We start from the raw sequence: 20188 nt of genomic DNA, 5'->3' as shown, positions 1-20188 counted from the left end.
TTCATCGAGGAGCATCTAGAAGCTGAAGTACGTCCAGACACGGTTCCTGGTCTCCGACACATGCTGGCTCAAAGGGGAAAGATTCCAACCCTTTGGTGGACGATCTCTCGGAGACCTTTCACCGAGAAACTATCACCAGCAATAAGTACTACAAACTCATGGAAGATGGGACGTTCGATACCGAAACGTTTGAGGAAGATGAGGAGTTTGATATGGAAATCATCCCGGGTGACTGCCCTGAACCAGGGCCGCTGGGTGTTCCGGTGTAGGAGGTAACCTCAATGACAGCAGGAACTAGCAGATTGAATACCAGAAGTGGAGTCCACTCCCCTCAGGTATGGGACCTTGTTGTTGATTATGTCGCGCAATCTTTTATTTTGGAACGCTAAAGGGATCGCTAATGCGTCTACCCGAAACGTGATCAAAAGACTAATCAAATTGCATCGTATTGCTTTCCTTGCGGTAATGGAACCCCTCACCCAACCAAACCCGGGCTATACTCAAGCATCCTGGGGCTGGACTTCAAAGGGTCAAATGGCAATGTAAAGATTTGGATTTTTGCGGAACAAGGAACCACGTTTGAGGTTTGGATGATTCGGAGCAGGTGCTGCATGGTCAGCTGACCTTGTCCGGTGTGACACGCCCCCTCCATATTTCGGCCGTCTATGCTAAGTGCCCAAGGGCGGACAGGTATCCCCTGTGGGAAAAGCTTTGTGAACTGGCTGCTCTCTCAGAAGACACTCCGTGGGCAATTGGAGGGGACTTCAACACTATCCTTCATCCGCACGACAGGATTGGCAGTGAGTCCAACCGTTCTACGGAAATGATTGATTTCGCCGAGACACTCGAGGACTGTAGGCAGCTCGACCCGGATTTTGACGGTGCCAATTACACTTGGGCCAAAAATAGCCTCTTTGAAAGACTTGACAGAATTTTTCTGAATGAAGCATGGGCAAGTGTTTTCGACTCGACGAGGGTGACTAACCTTCCACGTGTTGCCTCTGACCATGGGCCGGTTCTTATGAGGTGTTTGCAGGCCCCCACTCGTCATAAAGCCAGAGCCTTTCGCTTCCAAAATATGTGGATCCGCCACCCCAATTTCTGGATGTCATCTGTGACGACTGGAGTCAGGACATGGGTGCAGGAGGTCTACTTAACCTCCAGATGAAACTTGCGAGACTCAAGAAGACCCTCAAAACGTGGAACAAGGAGGTGTTTGGCAACGTCCAAGCAAACCTCAAAGCTACCGAGGAGCTGATCGTTGAGGCACAAACCAATTTTGAAGCTGACCATCACCGCAAAACAGGGCAGCCATCAATAAGCACATTGCAACCTACATTCTCACCTTAAAGATGGAAGAGGATTTTTGGCATCAAAGGCCACCCTCCGATGGCTCTCGGATGGGGATAGGAACACCAGGTTCTACCAGAGTTGGGTAAAACAGAAAAGGGTCCGGCTGCACATCCACAAAATTCATGCTAATGGGAGAGACTGGGAAGACGAGGCTGATATCCAAAACTCAGCAGTGGCATTCTTTAAAGGTCTTCTCGCCCCTGATCCCATTCAACTCAGTGAACCGGATCTCAGCCTGATTCAAGAGCTCCCTCCCTCTACAGACCTTGAAGCTCTCATCACTCCCCCCGATCTTGAAGAAATCAAGAGAGCAGCTTTTGACATTTCCGGGGATAGTACCCCAGGTCCAGATGGGTACACGGCACCGTTCTTCCAATCTTGTTGGACAATTGTGGGACATGACGTTTCAGCTGCTGTTAGGCAGTTCTTTCTCGGCGCCTACCTGCCCCGAAGCATCACGGCCACATCGATCGTGCTCATCCCACAAAAGGAAGCTCCGGCAACATGGTCGGACTTCTGTCCTATTAGCCTGTGCAATGTCACAAATAAGATTATCACGAAGATCCTCACAGCTAGAATTACTCCCCTTCTCCCCCTCGTGGTCTCTCAAAACCAGAGCTGCTTTGTCAAAGGTCGACTCCTTAATGACAACGTCCTCCTTGCCCAAGAGATGTTCCATGAGCTTACCAGATGTTTCTTGGCCAAGGCATATGATCGGGTTAGGGGTGTGCATTCGGGTTTCGGTTCGGTTTTTTATTAAAACCGAACCAAAACCGAAAAACCGAATTTAGTTTAAAATCCAAACCGAACCGAACCCGAAAAACCGAAAAACAGAAACCGAAAAATAGAAAACCGAACTTAAAAAACCGAAAAATCCGAACAAAACCGAAAAAACCGAAAAACCCGAAAAAATAAATATAATATTAATATATATATGTGTGTGTAATTTATTTTATTTTATATATACTAATGGAATATTTATATATAATATAAAACTAATAATACATATAATATATATAATATAGTAGAATTTATTAAAAGAATATACTATATATTATATATAATATAATATATTAAATTCATAGAATATATATAATTCGGTTATTCGGTTTTTCGGTTTTTTTCTTCGCCCGAACCGAACCGAACCGAACCGAAAAACCGAAATTTTGTATTTTCAAAACCGAACCGAACCGAAAAAACCGAAATAACCGAACCGAATTTCAAAATTTCGGGTTTGGTTCGGTTCGGATATTCGGTTTCCGGTTTTTTTGCTCACCCCTAGATCGGGTCCAATGGTCTTTCCTCCTCAAATCCTCCGGCGAATGGGATTCCCGAGCTCTGGATCAGCCTATTCGAACACTGCATCAGATGGTGTTGGTTTTCCCATCCTCGTCAATGGGTCTCCCTCTGGATTCTTTTAAAAGCAACCCGTGGTCTTAGGCAAGGAGACCCATCTCCCCGGCTCCCTTTGTGATCGCGGCAGATTATCTTTCGAGATCATTGGATAAGTTAATTTTGGGTAAATGGAACATGACGTATAAATCCACGCGGCGCTGCCTGGGAAATCAGCCATCTCGCATATGCGGATGACATCCTTTTCTTCGCACAAGGAGAGGAGGAAACCCATGAGCCATCTGAGGAGCTGTCTCGCAGAGTATGAAGCAGTTTCCGGCCAACTGATCAACGCAGCAAAAAGCAACTTCTTTATTGCGGAGATTGATGAAGATTGGGCCCTCCAACATCCAACGCTTCGGAGGGTATACAATGGCTCTTTCCCGTTTCTCTATCTCGGGTACCCATCTTCCGGGGGAGCTAAACTTACAGACATGTTCCTTTTCCTCAAGAGACAAGATTGCGAGAAGAATCAACGGATGGCACATGGTCACCTCTCCTTTGGAGGTAGGCTCACCCTCATCAAAAGTACGTTAGAAGCAATTCCTCTAACACATCTTTCAAGCCATTGAACCGACGAAAGGAGCGCTCAAACACTAGACCAACTCCCGCACGTTTCTTTGGGGTTCCAACAATGACAGGAGAACAAAACCCACTAGATTAGCTGGGAACAGATCTGCCGTCCCACGATGGAATGAGGACTCGCGATTAGAAGGTTCAAAGAAGTCCTCAGGGCCTTTAATCTCAAATTGTGGTTAAAGGTTCCGGGAGCACAACTACTGGGGCTGTGTACCTGCAGAACAAATACTTCTGAACATCCTCCCCTTTCACCCAGTCAGTCTCGAGTAGGTGCAGCCCTACATGGCGTAGGCTCGCTCGGATATGAGCCCAGGTCCAGCCGCACATCGGTGGGTTATTGGAAGTGGTGACAATCTACTTCTGGGATGATATTTGGTTGGGAAATGCCCCCTGAGGGACGTTAGCCTTGATGATAGAGGCTACCCTACGGCTCGGGTCTCAGACTTCTGGGATGAAACAGTTGGTGCACTGCCCAAAACTACAACTCCTCCACTACCAGTGCCGGTCCTCTCCCCACAACAGATTGTGATGAAATCGTTGCGGACCCCAATTCTGATTGGGGAGCAGGACATCCCGGGTGGAATCTGTCGCGGACGGGGAACTTCACCCTAGCCTCAGCTTGACAACAAAGTTGCAATGGAGAACATATCGAACTCGCCTCCAGTGCCATTGCTGTCAGGTCCGACCAGGGATTGAATCTTGCAACACTTGTTTGTTCAGGATTAGGGGCTTCAAAAGTCTGGGAAGAGTTTGATGTTTGGTTGCCGGCAATCGAAACCACCTCCATATTAAGACACTATTCAAGATCGGCTCGAGGCATGGTCCAAGAGAATCTTCCAATCAACACAGAACCGTCACACCTCAGCAAGTAACCTCGTACCTTATCCACTGGTTCATTTGGACAGAGCGAACAAGAGCCAGACATGATGGTAATTCGATTAAAACCTATTAATGTGTCGGGCAGGTTTAAATTGCTCATCCGAAACCTCATGACCGTGGGGAAGATTGGAGCCAAAACATGGAAGGGCATGAGCACGACATTTGATATGCCGCATCGGGCGGAAGAGAAGAACGTTCCACTTCAATGGTTATCCCGATCAAGTGGAACCCCCCAGAACCCCCCTTGGGTTAAGCTCAATGCTAAGGGTAACCTGCGTTGATGCTACTGGAAATGCGAGAGGAGGTGGGGGATCATCTGTAATCACCATGGCGCGCTACTGAAAGCCTTCGCACACCCCTTCGCGTGAGTCGGTCCTTGAAGCAGAGCTAAGCGCAGTCCTTCGCAGGCTTCTGTGGCCCAAGGAATTTGGAAACTGCAATCTGGATTGAATTGGATGCGGACACAAGTCATCTCACTCATCAAACACAAGAAACTCGAGACCAGCTCACGTGCCACCTCATGGCACAACTCACTCTCCTCCAACGTCTTGTGTCCTCAAGGCCACCTTCGTTCACCGTGAAGGTAACATGGCTGTTGGATCTCTAGTCAACATGGCTCTGGCTTTATCTCCAATGTTATCTTTGATGGCCTCTCTGCCCCAAGACATCTCTTAAGCCATCGTCCGGATGGAACAAATGGGAATTTCCAAATATTAGAGTTGAGAATGAGGAATAGCTTAACATGTATTTTCCTTTTGAGGGTGAGTAGCAGGGTGTCCAGCCCTTGTTTGGCGGTTGGACAACTGAATACTCTCATATGATCAAAATCATGCCACTTTTTTGGGCATTTCTGATGTAATGTTGATTTTATGATATATAGGGTCGAGGGACCAACGAACCCTCCACCGTCATTGGTGATTTCGAAAAAAAAGGATAGGGTGAGTGGGCTGCCTAAATAAGATGTTGGGGCTGAGTATTTAATTGATGGGGTTGTTCCAATTAATTAATTAGGCCAATTCTCGTGTAGAAGGATACACAAATCAAAAAGACTAGGTTCTAATTATGGACCGAGGGGTTTCTAAGGAGTTAAAGTTGGACAATTTAATTAGTTGGGCTTGAGATGAATTAATTAAGATGGCCTACGGAATTAATAGTTTGGGCCGAGAATTTCCTGTTGGACCGAGATTTATTTTATGATTGGATCGAAATTTAATTAATGGACTAAGCTTGGGTCTACTAAATTAATTTGGTTGAGCCGAGTAGATTACTTGGACTAGAATTAATTATGGAGACGAGCTTGGAACTCGAAAGTTGATTAATTAATTCTCGAATAAATTATTGATTTCCCGAAGATGGAAAATATTGAGTTGGAGCTCAATTAATTAATTTTTCCGAATAATTTATTAAGTTCCGAGGAAAGAAAATATTAAAGTTGGAGATGCGAAAGCCGACCGGCGTCGCCCCGGGACGCCATGGACAGCCTTAAGAAAATTCAAAGAAGAGATTTAAAAAGGGATTTCCAAGAATCCATATTTTATTTAATACGTTCCCATGTGATTATTTGTTTGAGATAATAGAATATTCTGGATTTAGTTGAAGTGAATAAATAAATCCTATCACTTAGTGAAGCACGAGAAAGGACTAGAGATCCTATGAGACAAGAATAAAGATTTAGGTGCTATGTCATAAGGTGCATGCATTCTTTCTAAGGAGAAATAGTTCAAGTACTAATTAACGTACTACGCTATTTATGTTTTAAGGGTATTTTGCCCGAGGGCAGAGCGAGGCCAACACGAGTAATTAAATTAAGGAATAAGCATATCAGGTGGGCATTCTTTTCAAAACGTGATTTTAGTATGAAAATGTGAATCTTTTCTAAACATGTTTGTCATGCCATGTTTTGCTTTTACGATTACCTATCTGCTTGGCTATGCCAATCATGTTAAATCGAATTCGGGTCCCAGTAGGGACCGCAAACCCTACTCGGACTAGTGTACACATATGGGGACTGTGTGCTAGCTTTCAAGTTGGCCGGTCCAGTGACCGTCGTGGAATGTGGTCACATTCCCGGTTCACCTACGTTCAGATATGGTATTTATGTTCATGTGATTGCGCAATCAATTTTATGAAATGAAAAGAATTTAGTGACTCGGGCCTTTTTAAATAAAAACTCAGTGTTCACTCAACTGTGGCTGACAAATTAAATGGAACTTTTTTTTGGCACTATGCTCACTGAGTATATCAAGTACTCAGCCCTGTATGTTTCTTTTCTAACGTGCAGGTTGAATGTGTACGAGGAAGCGAAGGTGTTGGGAAATGACCATTAATAAGTAGTTAGGTAGCCCAAAGTAGTATGTCTTCATACGTATTATTTTGTCTTGGACTCTTTCGCTGCAACATGATTATGTACTAGGAATTATGAACCCAGTCATTATACTCTGATTTTATTTGGACTATGTACCATTTTCGCCTTCAGAATTAATGTTTTAAGTTTGACTTATCCCTTATGTTGATCCTTTCTATTTGAGACTATTTTAGTCACGTTATAGCTGCGCTCGCTATCACTAGGGAGTTGTGGTCTTGACAGAGTGGTATCAGAGCAATGTTCTTTCGCTCTGGACCCAAGAACCTTCTTTCAAGCCTTGGTCTAGAATAAAAGTACTAGACTAGAATATGACTAAAATATTAAACTTAAAGGAGCTCAACACCTCGACTCGTCACGTTCAACCGCAATTATGAGGTAAGAAGAAGTATTACGAGAAAATGATCAGTTATTTATGAAAGGACTTGATTGATGGAAAAATGATCTTGTTATGAGAATATTTTGAAAAATTCAAGGTTTTCAAGGAAAAAGAATGTCAACTTCATTTCTCCCAACGACTTGTGAAATGTCAAGTTTAGTATGTTAAGCATAAGGAGGTATTTGAGACAAATGCTAAAGTATTATGAATTGTGCATATTCGATTATGTGGAGTATGATGATGGATTAAGGTAGTTTCTTCTAGAAAGTTATGGAATGACTAATGCATGCGAACATAGAATGCCTAAGAAATATGTTAGGCTTGACGCTCTTGAACAGTATTGTAATTTGATGACTTCCTTACCGCTTTTCTAAGCGATCAAAGGAACAAGTATATGCAAGTTAGGGCAAACCCTAATTCTGTTTTTAAAAAAATGGAGAATGTAGATGAATGAGTCTGAAAGCGGACCCCACATCTTTTCCTCTACCCTATGTCTTGACGAAACCACGATTTATGATGTTTTTTGGAACAATATCAAATGCACAAGATTGAGCCTTATGAATGGACTCATCTATTCTTAGATGATAACGATCACACGAGAGTCAAGAACTACCTACGACACATGGGCGTCTCTTGAGCGTTTAAATGATGAAGTTCCCAATGTCTTGATGATAACTAAGTCATAACCGAATGAGTGTACCCTCAATCCTATTAGGGAGATGTATCCCTACACGAAAAGAGATCGTACCCACGATCTAATTAAGTGATTCAATCTTGCGTAACATGTCAAAAGTGGCTACGCGACCCAGAAAAAAATCCTTATAGCATGCTGTGAAGCACAATGGAGAATGCAATGCTTTACAAGAATTAACGTTCTAAGTTATCGAGAACAATATGAAAGTATGACCTTCAACTGCAGTTATTAGTTTTAACAGCACGAGGAATCCCATCTTGGAATGTATGTTTTCTAGAACGCATTTATCATGTCCGAGCTCCACAAGAACAAACAAGGAAGTGTCACATGACTCGAAGCGATGATTATGATCAACAGTACTTACTTGGATTCCCACAAATTTCTTTCTAAGAATCCTCCTAAACGAAAGTACCCATCATCTATTTCGGACTTTAGATTGACTCGCATCTTTGCAAGCAACACGTCTGTATTCCTTTTTCTATGCAAGTTATGACTCACTTCCAGTTTATTGACTACAGTCCTTTGACTCATTGTTCATAAAGAGTAATGATTTGACTTTGTAAGCTCCAAGCATAAACCTTTAATTCTAAAGTTGCTTGCGTCTATGACCTTCAAGATAATCCCATCCCTCGTACAATTACTGAACCTTCTCAACAATGGTGCCCTGTCGTCTATTAAGACTTTTGATTGACTCACGTTTTTGCAAGTAATACGCCACTTTCATTTTTTTCCCACGAAAGTGGTGACTCAGTTTCAATTCCCAAAATTAGAATACTCCTATGTTTCAAGCGTCGTTAGTTGTTGTTGTCTTCTTTGAACCACAATATATAAGATCTATATCCTGATTTCTTGGACTCATACAATGAAATTTCATTCTTATGATGCTTACATATATGACCTCCAAAATAATCACGCCATTAAAACATTTTCCTCAGAGAATTTCATATTATGTTGGAACTTTTGTTCACCTCTCTATTTTATAACCGTGTTGTAGCAATATCTTTCTTACATAGGTTAAATTATTCTATCTCAGTTCTAGTACATGTATTATTCCTAACGGGTTTGATCTAGCAGATTTTTCCAAATAGTTCATTTCAGTGTAGTGTCTTAATGAACCTATGAAATCATTGATGTGATTTTGTTATTCCATATCAAGATGTCTTTGAAACATGATCAATATTCCTTCATTGCAATCGCCTATGTTTCTACATTTTTCGCGGCTGATCATCTTAGGCGGTGACATGTTGAACCACTACCCTTAATGTCCAGATCCTTTCAATTTAATTGGACAACAGTACTGTCTTATGTGGCAGCCTACTATGGAAATTTACAGTTAATTCATTTCCATCCAGTTTTCATGACCCATCTCATGTTCTTTCGAGCCCTGTCAGGAGTTAGCCTCAACTTCTATGGGTTTATCTGAAACCAGTTGAGCTACGTAGTTCTTTGAATGAACATGATAAACTCAATTGAACTCAGTACTTGCCTTCAAAGTCAATTGTCGACGAAAATTCATATGAGTTGAACAAGAGATGTCATTCTTGTCCCATTGGGTATTCTGGAGCCTTTCGAATTTCAGTCATACTTTTCAGTCATACTTCTTTTGTATGATAATTCCTATCCAAGTTAAGACTATTATATTAATCATCGAGTTCTTGACACAAGGCTATCGGGAAAGGCATCGCCTTAATTCCTTTCAGATACATATGATAAATAAGTCTCTTTTGACACACAGACAAAAAATGATACACCAACTAGAAGCGTCAACATAACTGACAATACGAAACGTTTCATATCTATGTACCACTTGTAACGAGTTGGTAAAAGATCGAATATTATGCTACGTAGATAGGTAACTAACCTTAAGAAGAAGAGAAAAGTTGAAGGAATATACATGGATCAAACAACTTTTGATGATGTATAAGACCATATATATATATATAAATGTTTGATCGATCGAAATGCTTATTCCGAGTAAGATAAGTAAACTACAAGAACGAAGCCTCAATCATGGTAATGTAATGAAAATCATGTAGAAAATCCGAGTACATTCGTAGTTTACGTTTGACTAAACAAATTCCATCAACCAGAGAGATTCGCCCGAGAGGTGGTCAAGAAGAGCCACAAGTTGTAGAGACATTTGAGAAAAAGAACGTGTGATAGCACCACTGCCCTCACCAACCCTGCTACAAAAGAGAAAAGTCAAAAAAAATTTTCTTTAAAGAGTTATCGCGAAGAAACGGATATGGAGTCCTACAACATGGAGCAAGGGAAAACATTAGCAACACAATGCGAAGAAGTATTTTATGATACGTTGCACACCCCCAATTAAGCGGCCCAGAAAGGAACTGGCGATAGAGTTTTGTGTTAATCCTAGACATGAGGTCTAGATCTTTTGGAAAGTCATGCTAGATTATCTTACCACGAATAGTCCAGTCGAACCAAAAAGGGCACGAAACCAGCAATGTTTAGAGAAAGAAGCCAACACCCCTATACTATTTCAATATTAAAAAATAAACATAAGTAAAATGAAGTCCGTACTAAATCATGACAAAATAGATCTCGACAAGAACAAAAGTATCCTAAAGACTGTGAAAAGTAGACTACCCCAGCTAAGCGAGAGGTTACGAGGTCAACCCGCTACCTCAATGGCTACAATTACGATCGATGCAAGCATTAGAGAACTCAGTATTTGACGATGAAATCTAAGATGAGGAATGGCTTCACTAGTCAGACAAAATAAATTAATCAATGGATGGCTTAGATCAACCACATTATCTCAATCACTATATAGAATGGTGCTTAATGAGTTAGGAGAACTTAAGATCCAGTTACAAGAACTAGTAGACCTGGGTTTCATCCGACCCAGTGTATCACCATTGAGCGCACCAGTACTCTTCTTATAAGAAGAAAGATCGAACATTGAGAATGTGTATTGACTACCGAGAGTTGATCAAAGTTGACACTCAAGAACAAGTACTCTCTACCAAGGACTAATGATCTAATTGTCTAACTTCGAGGAGCCGGTGTGATCTCAAAAAACGGACTTGAGATCAATTTATCACCAACTGAAGGTCCGACAGGACGATATACCCAAAACTGCATTCCGCACCAGATATGGCCATTACGAGTTCACTGTAATGCATTTTGGGCTTACCAATGCCCCAGTTGTGTTCATGAATCTAATGAACCGCGTGTTCCACCCATACCTGGACAAGTTCGTCCAAGTCTTTATAGACGATGTGCTCATCTACTCGAAGAATGAGAAAGAACACGAGGAACAATTGAGGAACACTTTGGAGACGTTAAGAGCCGAAAAGCTCTATGCCAAGTTTAGCAAGTGTGAGTTCTGGCTTAGCAAAGTAAATATCCTTGGACACATAGTGACGGCAGAAGGGATCCGAGTAGACCCTTCCAAAGTAGAAGCAGTACAACATTGGCAGTCACCAACGACACCCAATGAAATTCGGAGTTCCTCAGGATTGGCCGGATACTACCGAAGATTTATTGAGGGATTTTCTAAAATAGCAAGACCATTGACTCAACAACTCAAGAAATGAGTTAAAGTCAATTGGACACCGGAATGTGAAGCAAGTTTCCAGCTGTTAAAAGAAAAGTTGACCACCGCACCAGCCCTAGCCGTGCCAGAACCGGGAACAGGTTATGTGGTGTATACAGATGCATCAAAGATCGGACTCGGATGCATGTTGATGCAGAATAGCAAGGTGATTTCACACGCATCACGCCAGTTAAGGCCGTACGAGTTAAACTACCCAACACACGACCTGAAATTGGCGGCAGTGGTACATGTGTTGAAGATTTGGAGACATCATCTCTACGGAGTTCGATGCGAAATCTTCACGGATCACAAAAGCCTCAAGTACTTCTTTGAGCAAAGGATCTGAACATGCGACAACGCAGATGGCTCGAATTAGTAAAAGAGTATGACTGTGGTATAAATTACCATCCAGGAAAGGCAAACGTAGTGGCAGACGCCTTGAACAGGAAGGCTACACCCCATTTGGCCACTTTTCTCACACATGATGAAGATCTGATACGAGAGTTTCGTAAGATGCGATTGGAAGTAGTAAGGGCACCGGAAACGGTAGAAAGTAGGATCGCCACCTTGGATATTGAACCGGACCTAAGGGCCAGAATCGTTGAGGCTCAAAGATGTGATGAAGCATTAGAGAAAATCCGTCTGAGAGTGAGGACGGGGAAAGAAGAAAGTTACCGCGAAGAGGCAGATAACGCCCTCACTTTTGAAAGAAGATTTCATTTGCCCAATGATGAGACACTTAGAAATGAGATAATGAGTGAAACACAAGAAACACTATACACTGCTCACCCAGGAGCACAAAAATGTACCAAGATATGAAGAAAACAATTTTGGTGGAATGGCATGAAGAGGAGCATAGCGTCGATCGTAGAAAGATGCCTGACATGTCGGCAAGTGAAGACTCTACATCAACGATCCTATGGGAAGCTGCAGCCCCTGGAAATTCCAAAATGGAAATGGGAACATATCACGATGGATTTTGTGACGGGACTGCCAAAGTCCCTACGAGGAAATACTGCCATCTGGGTGATTATAGATCGCCTCACCAAAACTGCTCACCTTATACCAATCCGTATCATGTATGGATCGGACAAGTTAGTCCAGATCTATGTGCAGGAGATCATACGTTTACATGGGGTACCGGTAACGATCACTTCAGATCATGATTCAAAGTTTACTTCCAGATTTTGGATAAGCCTGCAGCGAGAGCTAGGCACCCGGTTAAATTTCAGTACCGCATTCCATCCACAGACGGACGGGCAGTCTGAAAGGACGATCCAGACATTGGAGGATATGTTGAGATGCATAGTACTCGACCGTGGAGGGAGCTGGGAGCCAGTACTACCACTTATAGAGTTTGCTCACAACAACAACTATCAAGCAACTATAAATATGGCCCCATAGGAGGCACTGTATGGGAAGAAATGTAGGTCACCACTGTACTGGGATGAAGTCGGTGAGAGAAAGATTCTTGGACTAGAACCTATAGAAGAGATGATAGAAATTGTCCGACAGATCCGAGAAAGAATCAAGGAAGCTCAAGACAGGCAAAAGTCTTACGCAGATGTTCGCCGAACTGATCTGCAGTTCATGGCGGGAGACAAGGTTTTTCTGAAGGTATCCCCGTCTAAAGGGATTACGAGATTCGGCGTCAAGGGCAAGCTAAGACCGTGTTTTATCAGACCCTATGAAATACTAGAAGAAGTCGATCCTGTGTAGTAATGTTTTTCATGTGTCAATGTTTTTCATGTCTCACCATTGAGGAAATATGTGTTCGACCCCAAACACATAGTTCACCAAGAAGAAATGGTGTTAGCACCAGATTTGAGCTATGAAGAGAAACCAGAGGCAATCGTGGATCGGAAGATAAAAGAATTGAGGGATAAATCTTTTGTAACAATGAAAGTTCTATGGAAACATTATGGCCATGAGGAATGTTAGTATGCCTTGAATTTGTTTCCTAATTGTGATAGGATTATATTTCCTAATTGGGATATGATTATGTTTCCGAATTAGGATAGGATCTGTGCCTATTTATATGTGAGTAGAGCACATAATTCTGTTATCGTGATCCTAGATCTGAAATCTGTAACTGCAGTCATAATACAATTTGTTCTCCGTTCCTGCCCGTGGATGTAGCCAATTGGCGAACCACGTAAATTCTGTGTCTCCTTACGTTCTTTCGTTTGTCGATTACACAATTACTCTATTCTATCATAACAAGGAAGCTACATGGAAACTAGAAGACAAGATGAAAGAGAAGTACCCAGAGCTTTTTGTTTGACGTAAGCAAATTTCAGGACGAAATTTTCATTAAGGAGGGTAGAATGTAACACCCTCTCCTTTAAAAGCCATTTGAGGAAAAATGACAACTCTCCTTTAACCATTGGAGACAAATGCCTCACCAAAGAGAGCAAGACAAATCCAAACAAATGAGAGTTATTAGCCAAGTACCTAGTACTACAAATCCAAACAAATGAGAGTTATTAGCCAAGTACCTAGTACTACAAATCCAAACAAATGAGAGTTATTAGCTAAGTACCTAGTACTACAAATACCACCAAAACTCCTTAACTAATGGTACTACAAAGAGATCAAATAAGAGGATATGCTATGTATGAAAACAAATGAGGATCAACCCCATTTAATTCCCCAAAGTACACCAAGTTTTGCCTATATAAACCCCTTCACACACATCAAACTTCACTCTTACACACTTCAAATCAACCAAGTTTAGAGTTGAGAGTGAGAAAGAGCAAGAGGAGCTACGGTGGTTCCAAGGATCAGAAATCTCAGTCCCAACTACAATAGGTAAACACCACCATACCCTCCTTTGCATCATGTAGTACAACCACCATAATAGAACAAGAACATAGGGAGTTTTCAAGAAAAAACAAACATCGAAAATCAGTAGTGCCAACATTTAGTTTACGATGCTCTCCACATCAAACGATTTTACCAACTCCCACTGCTGCCTAAACCAAGTAATAGAAAAAAAAAACAAAAAAAGAACTTAGCTTAGATTGGGGCTGCCCGGAGATGACCGGCTAATGACGGGGTTCCGGAGGTCGGGCTGGAACGAAGGCGCCGCTGGAGCAGCAGCGCGGGGCGGGGGCTGGTGTCGGCACCGTCGAGGGAAGATCGAGAGCGGGCAGGAGTCGCTGCCTCCCGGAGAACTCGGCAGGGAGAGAGAGAGCTGGTACAGATCGCCGGCAGCAGCGAAAGAGGAGGAGCGTATCGCTGGCCACCGGCGACGGCTGTCCGCCTAAGAGCGACGCCGGGGAAGAAGGAAAAGGAGTCGAGGCCCTCTCCCTGTTGGTGGATTCGCCGGAAGACGCAAAAAAACTACAGTGTAACTCCGCCGAATTGAAGTTCGGCAGAAGGCGGTTCTCCCCTGCAGAAGACCCCGCCGGTTTCTCCAGCCGGACCGGGCGTTACTTCCCCGGAGAGGGGAGTGAATGACGGAGGGAGGAGGAGGAGGCCGCTGGAACCCGGCGACCCAATTGACGGTGATTTCGCCGGAGAAGAAGAGTGTCATACAGTTCGTTGTTTGATTTTGGGATAAGAGCATAGATAGAGAGAAAGAGAAGGGGACTGTTGAGTACAGAGGCTGCCCCTCTTTGATGAGTTTAATTGGGCTAAGAAGTAAAGTACATTAGATGTTGGGCCACTCTAATTAAATTCATACATGGGCCAAGAGATTTATTGTTTGGGCCAAGTTAGTTAATAAAAGGATAAGGTGAGTGGGTTGCCTAAATAAGATGTTGGGGCTGGAGTATTTAATTGATGGGGTTGTTCCAATTAATTAATTAGGCCAATTCTCGTGTAGAAGGACTACCCAAATCAAGAAGACTAGGTTCTAATTATGGACCTAGGGGTTTCTAAGGAGTTAAAGTTGGACTACGTAATTTAATTAGTTGGGCTTGAGATGAATTAATTAAGATGGCCTACGAATTAATAATTTGGGGCGAGAATTTCCTGTTGGACTGAGATTTATTTTATGATTGGATCGGAATTTAATTAATGGACTAAGCTTGGGTCTACTAAATTAATTTGGTTGAGCCGATTAGATTACTTGGACTAGAATTAATTATGGAGACGAGCTTAGAACTCGAAAGTTGATTAATTAATTCTCGAATAAATTACTGAGTTCCCGAAGATGGAAAATATTGAGTTGGAGCTCAATTAATTAATTTTTCCGAATAATTTGTTAAGTTCCGAGGAAAGAAAATATTGAAGTTGGAGATGCGAAAGTCGACCGGCGTCGCCCCACAACACCATGGGCAGCCTTAAGAAAATTCAAAGAAAAGATTTAAAAAGGGATTTTCCAAGAATCTATATTTTATTTAATAAGTGCCCAAGTGATTATTTGTTTGAGATAATAAAATTTTTCTGGATTTAGCTGAAGTGAATAAATAAATCCTATCACTTAGTGAAGCTCGAGAAAGGACTAGAGATCCTATGAGACAAGAATAAATATATAGGTGTTATGCCATAGGGTGCATGCATTCTTTCTAAGGAGAAATAGTTCAAGTACTAATTAGTGTACTATACTATTTATGTTTAAAGGGAATTTTTCCCGAGGGCAAAACGAGGCTAACACGAGTAATTAAATTGAGGAATAAGCATATCAGGTGGGCATTCTTTTCAAAACGTGATTTTAGTATGAAAATGTGAATCTTTTATAAATATGTTTGTCATGCCATGTTTTGCTTTTACGATTACCTGTCTGCTTGGCAATGCCAATCATGTTAAATCGAATTCGGGTCCCAGTAGGGTCGCAAACCCTACTCGAACTAGTGTACACATATGGGGACTGTGTGCTAGCTTTCGAGTTGGCCGGTCCAGTGACCGATTGCGCAATCAATTTTATGAAATGAAAGGAATTTAGTGACTCAGACCTTTTTTAAATAAAAACCACGTGTTCACTCAACTGTAGCTGACAAATTAAATGGAACTTATTTTTGGCACTATGCTCACTGAGTATATCAAGTACTCAGCCCTGCATGTTTCTTTTCTAACGTGCAGGTTGAACGTGTACGAGGAGGCGAAGGTGTTGGGAAATGACCATTAATAAGTAGTTAGGTAGCCCAAAGTAGTATGTCTTCATACGTACTATTTTGTCTTGGACTCTTCCGCTGCAACAAGATTATGTACTAGGAATTATGAACCATGTCATTATACTCTGATTTTATTTTGACTATGTACCATTTTCACTTTCAGAATTAATGTTTTGAGTTTGACTTATTGCTTATGTTGATCCTTTCTATTTGAGACTATTTTAGTCACATTATAGCTGCGCTCGCTATTACTAGGGAGTTATGGTCGTGACAGTTACTGTATTATTATTGCACTGTCGTTCTGACTTGTCCCATCAATTGTAGGAAGTTGGGGTTTCCTGGAGATAGAATATTAGCTTTGCGAAGAAGCTTTAGCTCGTTTTTGTAACATCGTAAATTAAATACAATTAGTACATTTCTCATTTGAAGAGAAATGACTATATTTTGTAAATGAACATTTCATATCTATCTGATTTATAAATGCACATGGACAATTATTTTATCACTTCATGTATCTTCATGCACATCAAAGTTCTTGATCAAAATTCGTTTCACATTGACGCTTAACTATCAATTAAAACCATCAGGGATTTTAATATAACGAAACATAGGAGTTTAAAATACTACTTGCTTTCATACATTCATTTACTCTATAAACGTTTAATGACATTAATTTGAGTAGGGTATTACGACTTTCCATTGAAATGGAGTAGAATACATCATTATTTCGGACTCTCTAGGGATTAAACACACATCACTTGGCAGAAAATCAAGCGGCTATCTATATAGTAATAAAAATTAAAAAATTAAAATCAAATCATTATTTCAATGAACAATATTTTAATAATCAGCATTACAATAAGAGAAATAGAGTAGTAATTTTAAAATCTTACTAATCCACTTTGACTGAAGTTCTTGTTTACATGAATGCAGATATCTTCGGCTGCACACTAAAGGTAAAACTAGATGAAGCTTCTCCTTCAAATGTTGACATTTTATACTACAAAAGAAGCAAACACTGTTATACAAATAATTAATAGTCTACAAAGTAATACAATATGTATTTCAAGTTTGAATACACCAAACATTTAAGATTATTTTCGTACAAAAGTTATATAAGATCACTCTGAAATACCAAATTTTTATAAACAATACAAAATCTTCCTCCACAAACAAAACCATACGAAATAATATCTCTGTTTTGCCTTACTTTGAGTAGTAACTGAAATAAATCTTGAGAAGTACTATTGACTCTTACAGAGAAAGAAAGAGGAGAAATTCAATTGGTCAGATTATACCGATATCATTAAAAGAAGACATAATTATGAATAATTATAAATTAAAAAATAAAAAACAAAAGATATTTTGACTCTAAAACTAAAACGGAATACAAATGTAAAAATGAGAAATAATGAACAACCAAATTTTATAGTACAACCAAAAAGTGATATTAGAAACAATTTGATGTATCAATTATACATTATTAAAATAATAAATCAGGGGGGAAGTCCCTTAAAATTCCCCCCAAAACAACCGAGCTTTTAAGTATAGTATAAATAGATAGATTAATTATATATTATTAAAATAATAAATCGTTGGGAAGTCCCTTAAAATTCCCCCCAAAACAACCGAGCTTTTAAGTATAGTATAAATAGATAGATTAATTATATATTATTAAAATAATAAATCGTTGGGAAGTCCCTTAAAATTTCCCCCAAAACAACCGAGGAATTATGAACCCTGTCATTATACTCTGATTTTATTTTGACTATGTACGAAATTAATGTTTTGAGTTTGACATATCCCTTATGTTGATCCTTTCTATTTGAGACTATTTTAGTCACGTTATAGCTGCGCTCGCTATCACTAGGGAGTTGTGGTCGTGATAGTTACAGTATTATTATTGCACTGTCGTTCTGACTTGTCCCATCATTTGTAGGAAGTTGGGGTTTCCTGGAGATAGAATACGAGCTTTGCGAAGAAGCTTTAGCTCGTTTTTGTAACACCGTAAATTAAATACAATTAGTACATATCTCATTTGAAGAGAAATGACTATATTTTGTAAATGAACATTTAATATCCATCTGATTTATAAATGCACATGGACAATTATTTTATCACTTCATGTATCTTCTTCTTGCACATCAAAGTTCTTGATCAAAATTCGTTTCACATTGGCACTTAACTATCAATTAAAACCCATCAAGAATTTTAATACAACGAAACATAGGAGTTTAAAATATTACTTGCTTTCATATATTCATTTACTCTATAAACGTTTATTGACGTTAATTTGAGTGGGGTATTACAACTTTCCATTGAAATGTAGAATACATCATTATTTTGGACTCTCTAGGGATTAAACACACCTCACTTGGCAGAAAATCAAACGGCAGTATCTATATAGTAATAAAAATTAAAAAATTAAAATCGTATCATTATTTCAATGAACAATATTTTAATAATCAGCATTACAATAAGAGAAATGGAGTAGTAATTTTAAGATCTTACTAATCCACTTTGACTGAAGTTCTTGTTTACATGAATGCAGATATCTTCGACTGCACACTAAAGGTAAAACTTGATGAAGCTTCTCCTTCAAATCTTGACATTTTATACTACAAAAGAAGCAAACACTGTTATACAAATAATTAATAGTCTACAAAGTAATACAATATGTATTTCAAGTTTGAATACACCAAACATTTAAGGTTATTTTCGTACAAAAGTTATATAAGTAATCCCTTTGAAATACCAATTTTTATAAAAGTTACAAAATCTTCCTCCACAAACAAGACCATACGAAATAATACCTCTGTTTTGCCTTACTTTGAGTAGTAACTGAAATAAATCTTGAGAAGCACTATTGACTCTTACAGAGAAAGAAAGAGGAGAAATTCAATTGGTCAGATTATACCGATATCATTAAAAGAAGACACAATTACGAATAATTTTAAATTAAAAAATAAACGTAACACCCCAACTTTTTATACCCATTTTATTTCTTTTAGTTGGGACCAATTTTGAGAAGCCCAAAAAAAATCAATTATTTATTTCAAATTTGTAGTCAACTACTTGGTCAAATATATTTCTCCAAACCCCATCACCAAACGATTTCCCCATATCTCCACTCCCTAAAATCTCTCCAACCACCAAATCCATCAATATCTATCAGTTTTGCCTAAATATATATATATATCCAATCAATTCCACGATCTTTCTAAACATAAATTCAATACCAAGAAAAAATCGGGAACTAAAATTTAGAGAAAGAACCGTGTTGGAGAAGAGAGTTTTTCTACCGACTAAGAAGGTAACCACCGATCAATTCCTAGCATTAAATTCCTTGCATACATTTAGGATAATTTTAAATCACCTTAGCCCTCTGTCTCAACTGAAAAATATAATCCCTGATAATCAAAGCAACATCGATTAAGAGAATTAGAATTAGAATTAGAATTAGAATTTGAATTTGAATGTTTTGGGGGAGGAGACTTACCTACCGGAGAGAAAGAAAGAAGGGTAGAGACGGAGGAGGGACAACTGCCGTTCGGCCGGAGACAGCGGCGACACCTGGAGCTTCTGTGGGCGACGAATCGGAGTCAGCAGCGGTGTCGACTCCGGTGCAGCGGCGATTTGGAGCAAGCGACGAAGTTCTAATTTTTTTTTCTCATTCTTTCGGTGTAGCGATTCTGGGAGAGAGAGGGAGAGCCGACGGGGTTTATTTGTGGATGGGTACTGAGTTTCAAGTAGAGTTTTAAACTTCTGTTCAATGTTTGGGAAAGAACTCAGTAGAGAGAGAGAATAGCCGATAGTTTTTAGGAAGGAGAGTGTGTTGTTGGTTTCTTTTAAAATAAGAATTTTTAATTGTGTTTGTGAATGCTTGAAAGGGAGTACACGTGTGAATAGCCGATGAGGAATAATACGAGTA

General features: G+C 40.1%; 1 protein-coding gene and 2 long non-coding RNA genes across 3 annotated transcripts; 2 read left to right on the top strand and 1 right to left on the bottom strand.

Moving 5' to 3' along the window:
* Positions 1 to 281: 281 nt before the first annotated feature.
* LOC121774389 lies at positions 282 to 1350 on the top strand. The gene is made up of 3 exons (XM_042171275.1): positions 282 to 335; positions 605 to 952; positions 1060 to 1350. Exons 1-3 carry the CDS (start codon positions 282 to 284, stop codon positions 1348 to 1350), a joined length of 693 nt encoding a protein of 230 aa, XP_042027209.1.
* An 8206-nt stretch (positions 1351 to 9556) lies between these two features.
* Positions 9557 to 16476, top strand: LOC121775088. The gene is made up of 2 exons (XR_006045095.1): positions 9557 to 14008; positions 16226 to 16476. It is a non-coding gene; the product is annotated as an uncharacterized LOC121775088 (long non-coding RNA).
* A 2310-nt stretch (positions 16477 to 18786) lies between these two features.
* On the bottom strand, positions 18787 to 19787 carry LOC121774643. The gene is made up of 3 exons (XR_006044965.1): positions 19560 to 19787; positions 19071 to 19120; positions 18787 to 18875 (listed from the first exon to the last, which is right to left on the bottom strand). It is a non-coding gene; the product is annotated as an uncharacterized LOC121774643 (long non-coding RNA).
* Positions 19788 to 20188: the final 401 nt, after the last annotated feature.

This window comes from Salvia splendens, chromosome 17 (assembly GCF_004379255.2).
Source record: "Salvia splendens isolate huo1 chromosome 17, SspV2, whole genome shotgun sequence".
Taxonomy (NCBI): domain Eukaryota; kingdom Viridiplantae; phylum Streptophyta; class Magnoliopsida; order Lamiales; family Lamiaceae; genus Salvia; species Salvia splendens.
This window is presented reverse-complemented; position numbering and strand designations above follow the sequence as displayed.

Bases quoted from the DNA above. Each gene is read 5' to 3' on its own strand.
- LOC121774389 (XM_042171275.1), top strand. From the start codon at position 282: ATGACAGCAGGAACTAGCAGATTGAATACCAGAAGTGGAGTCCACTCC. The intron at 336-604 runs GTATGGGACCTT...GATTCGGAGCAG, and splicing joins GTGGAGTCCACTCCCCTCAG to GTGCTGCATGGTCAGCTGAC. The intron at 953-1,059 runs GCAAGTGTTTTC...TCATAAAGCCAG, and splicing joins TTTTTCTGAATGAAGCATGG to AGCCTTTCGCTTCCAAAATA.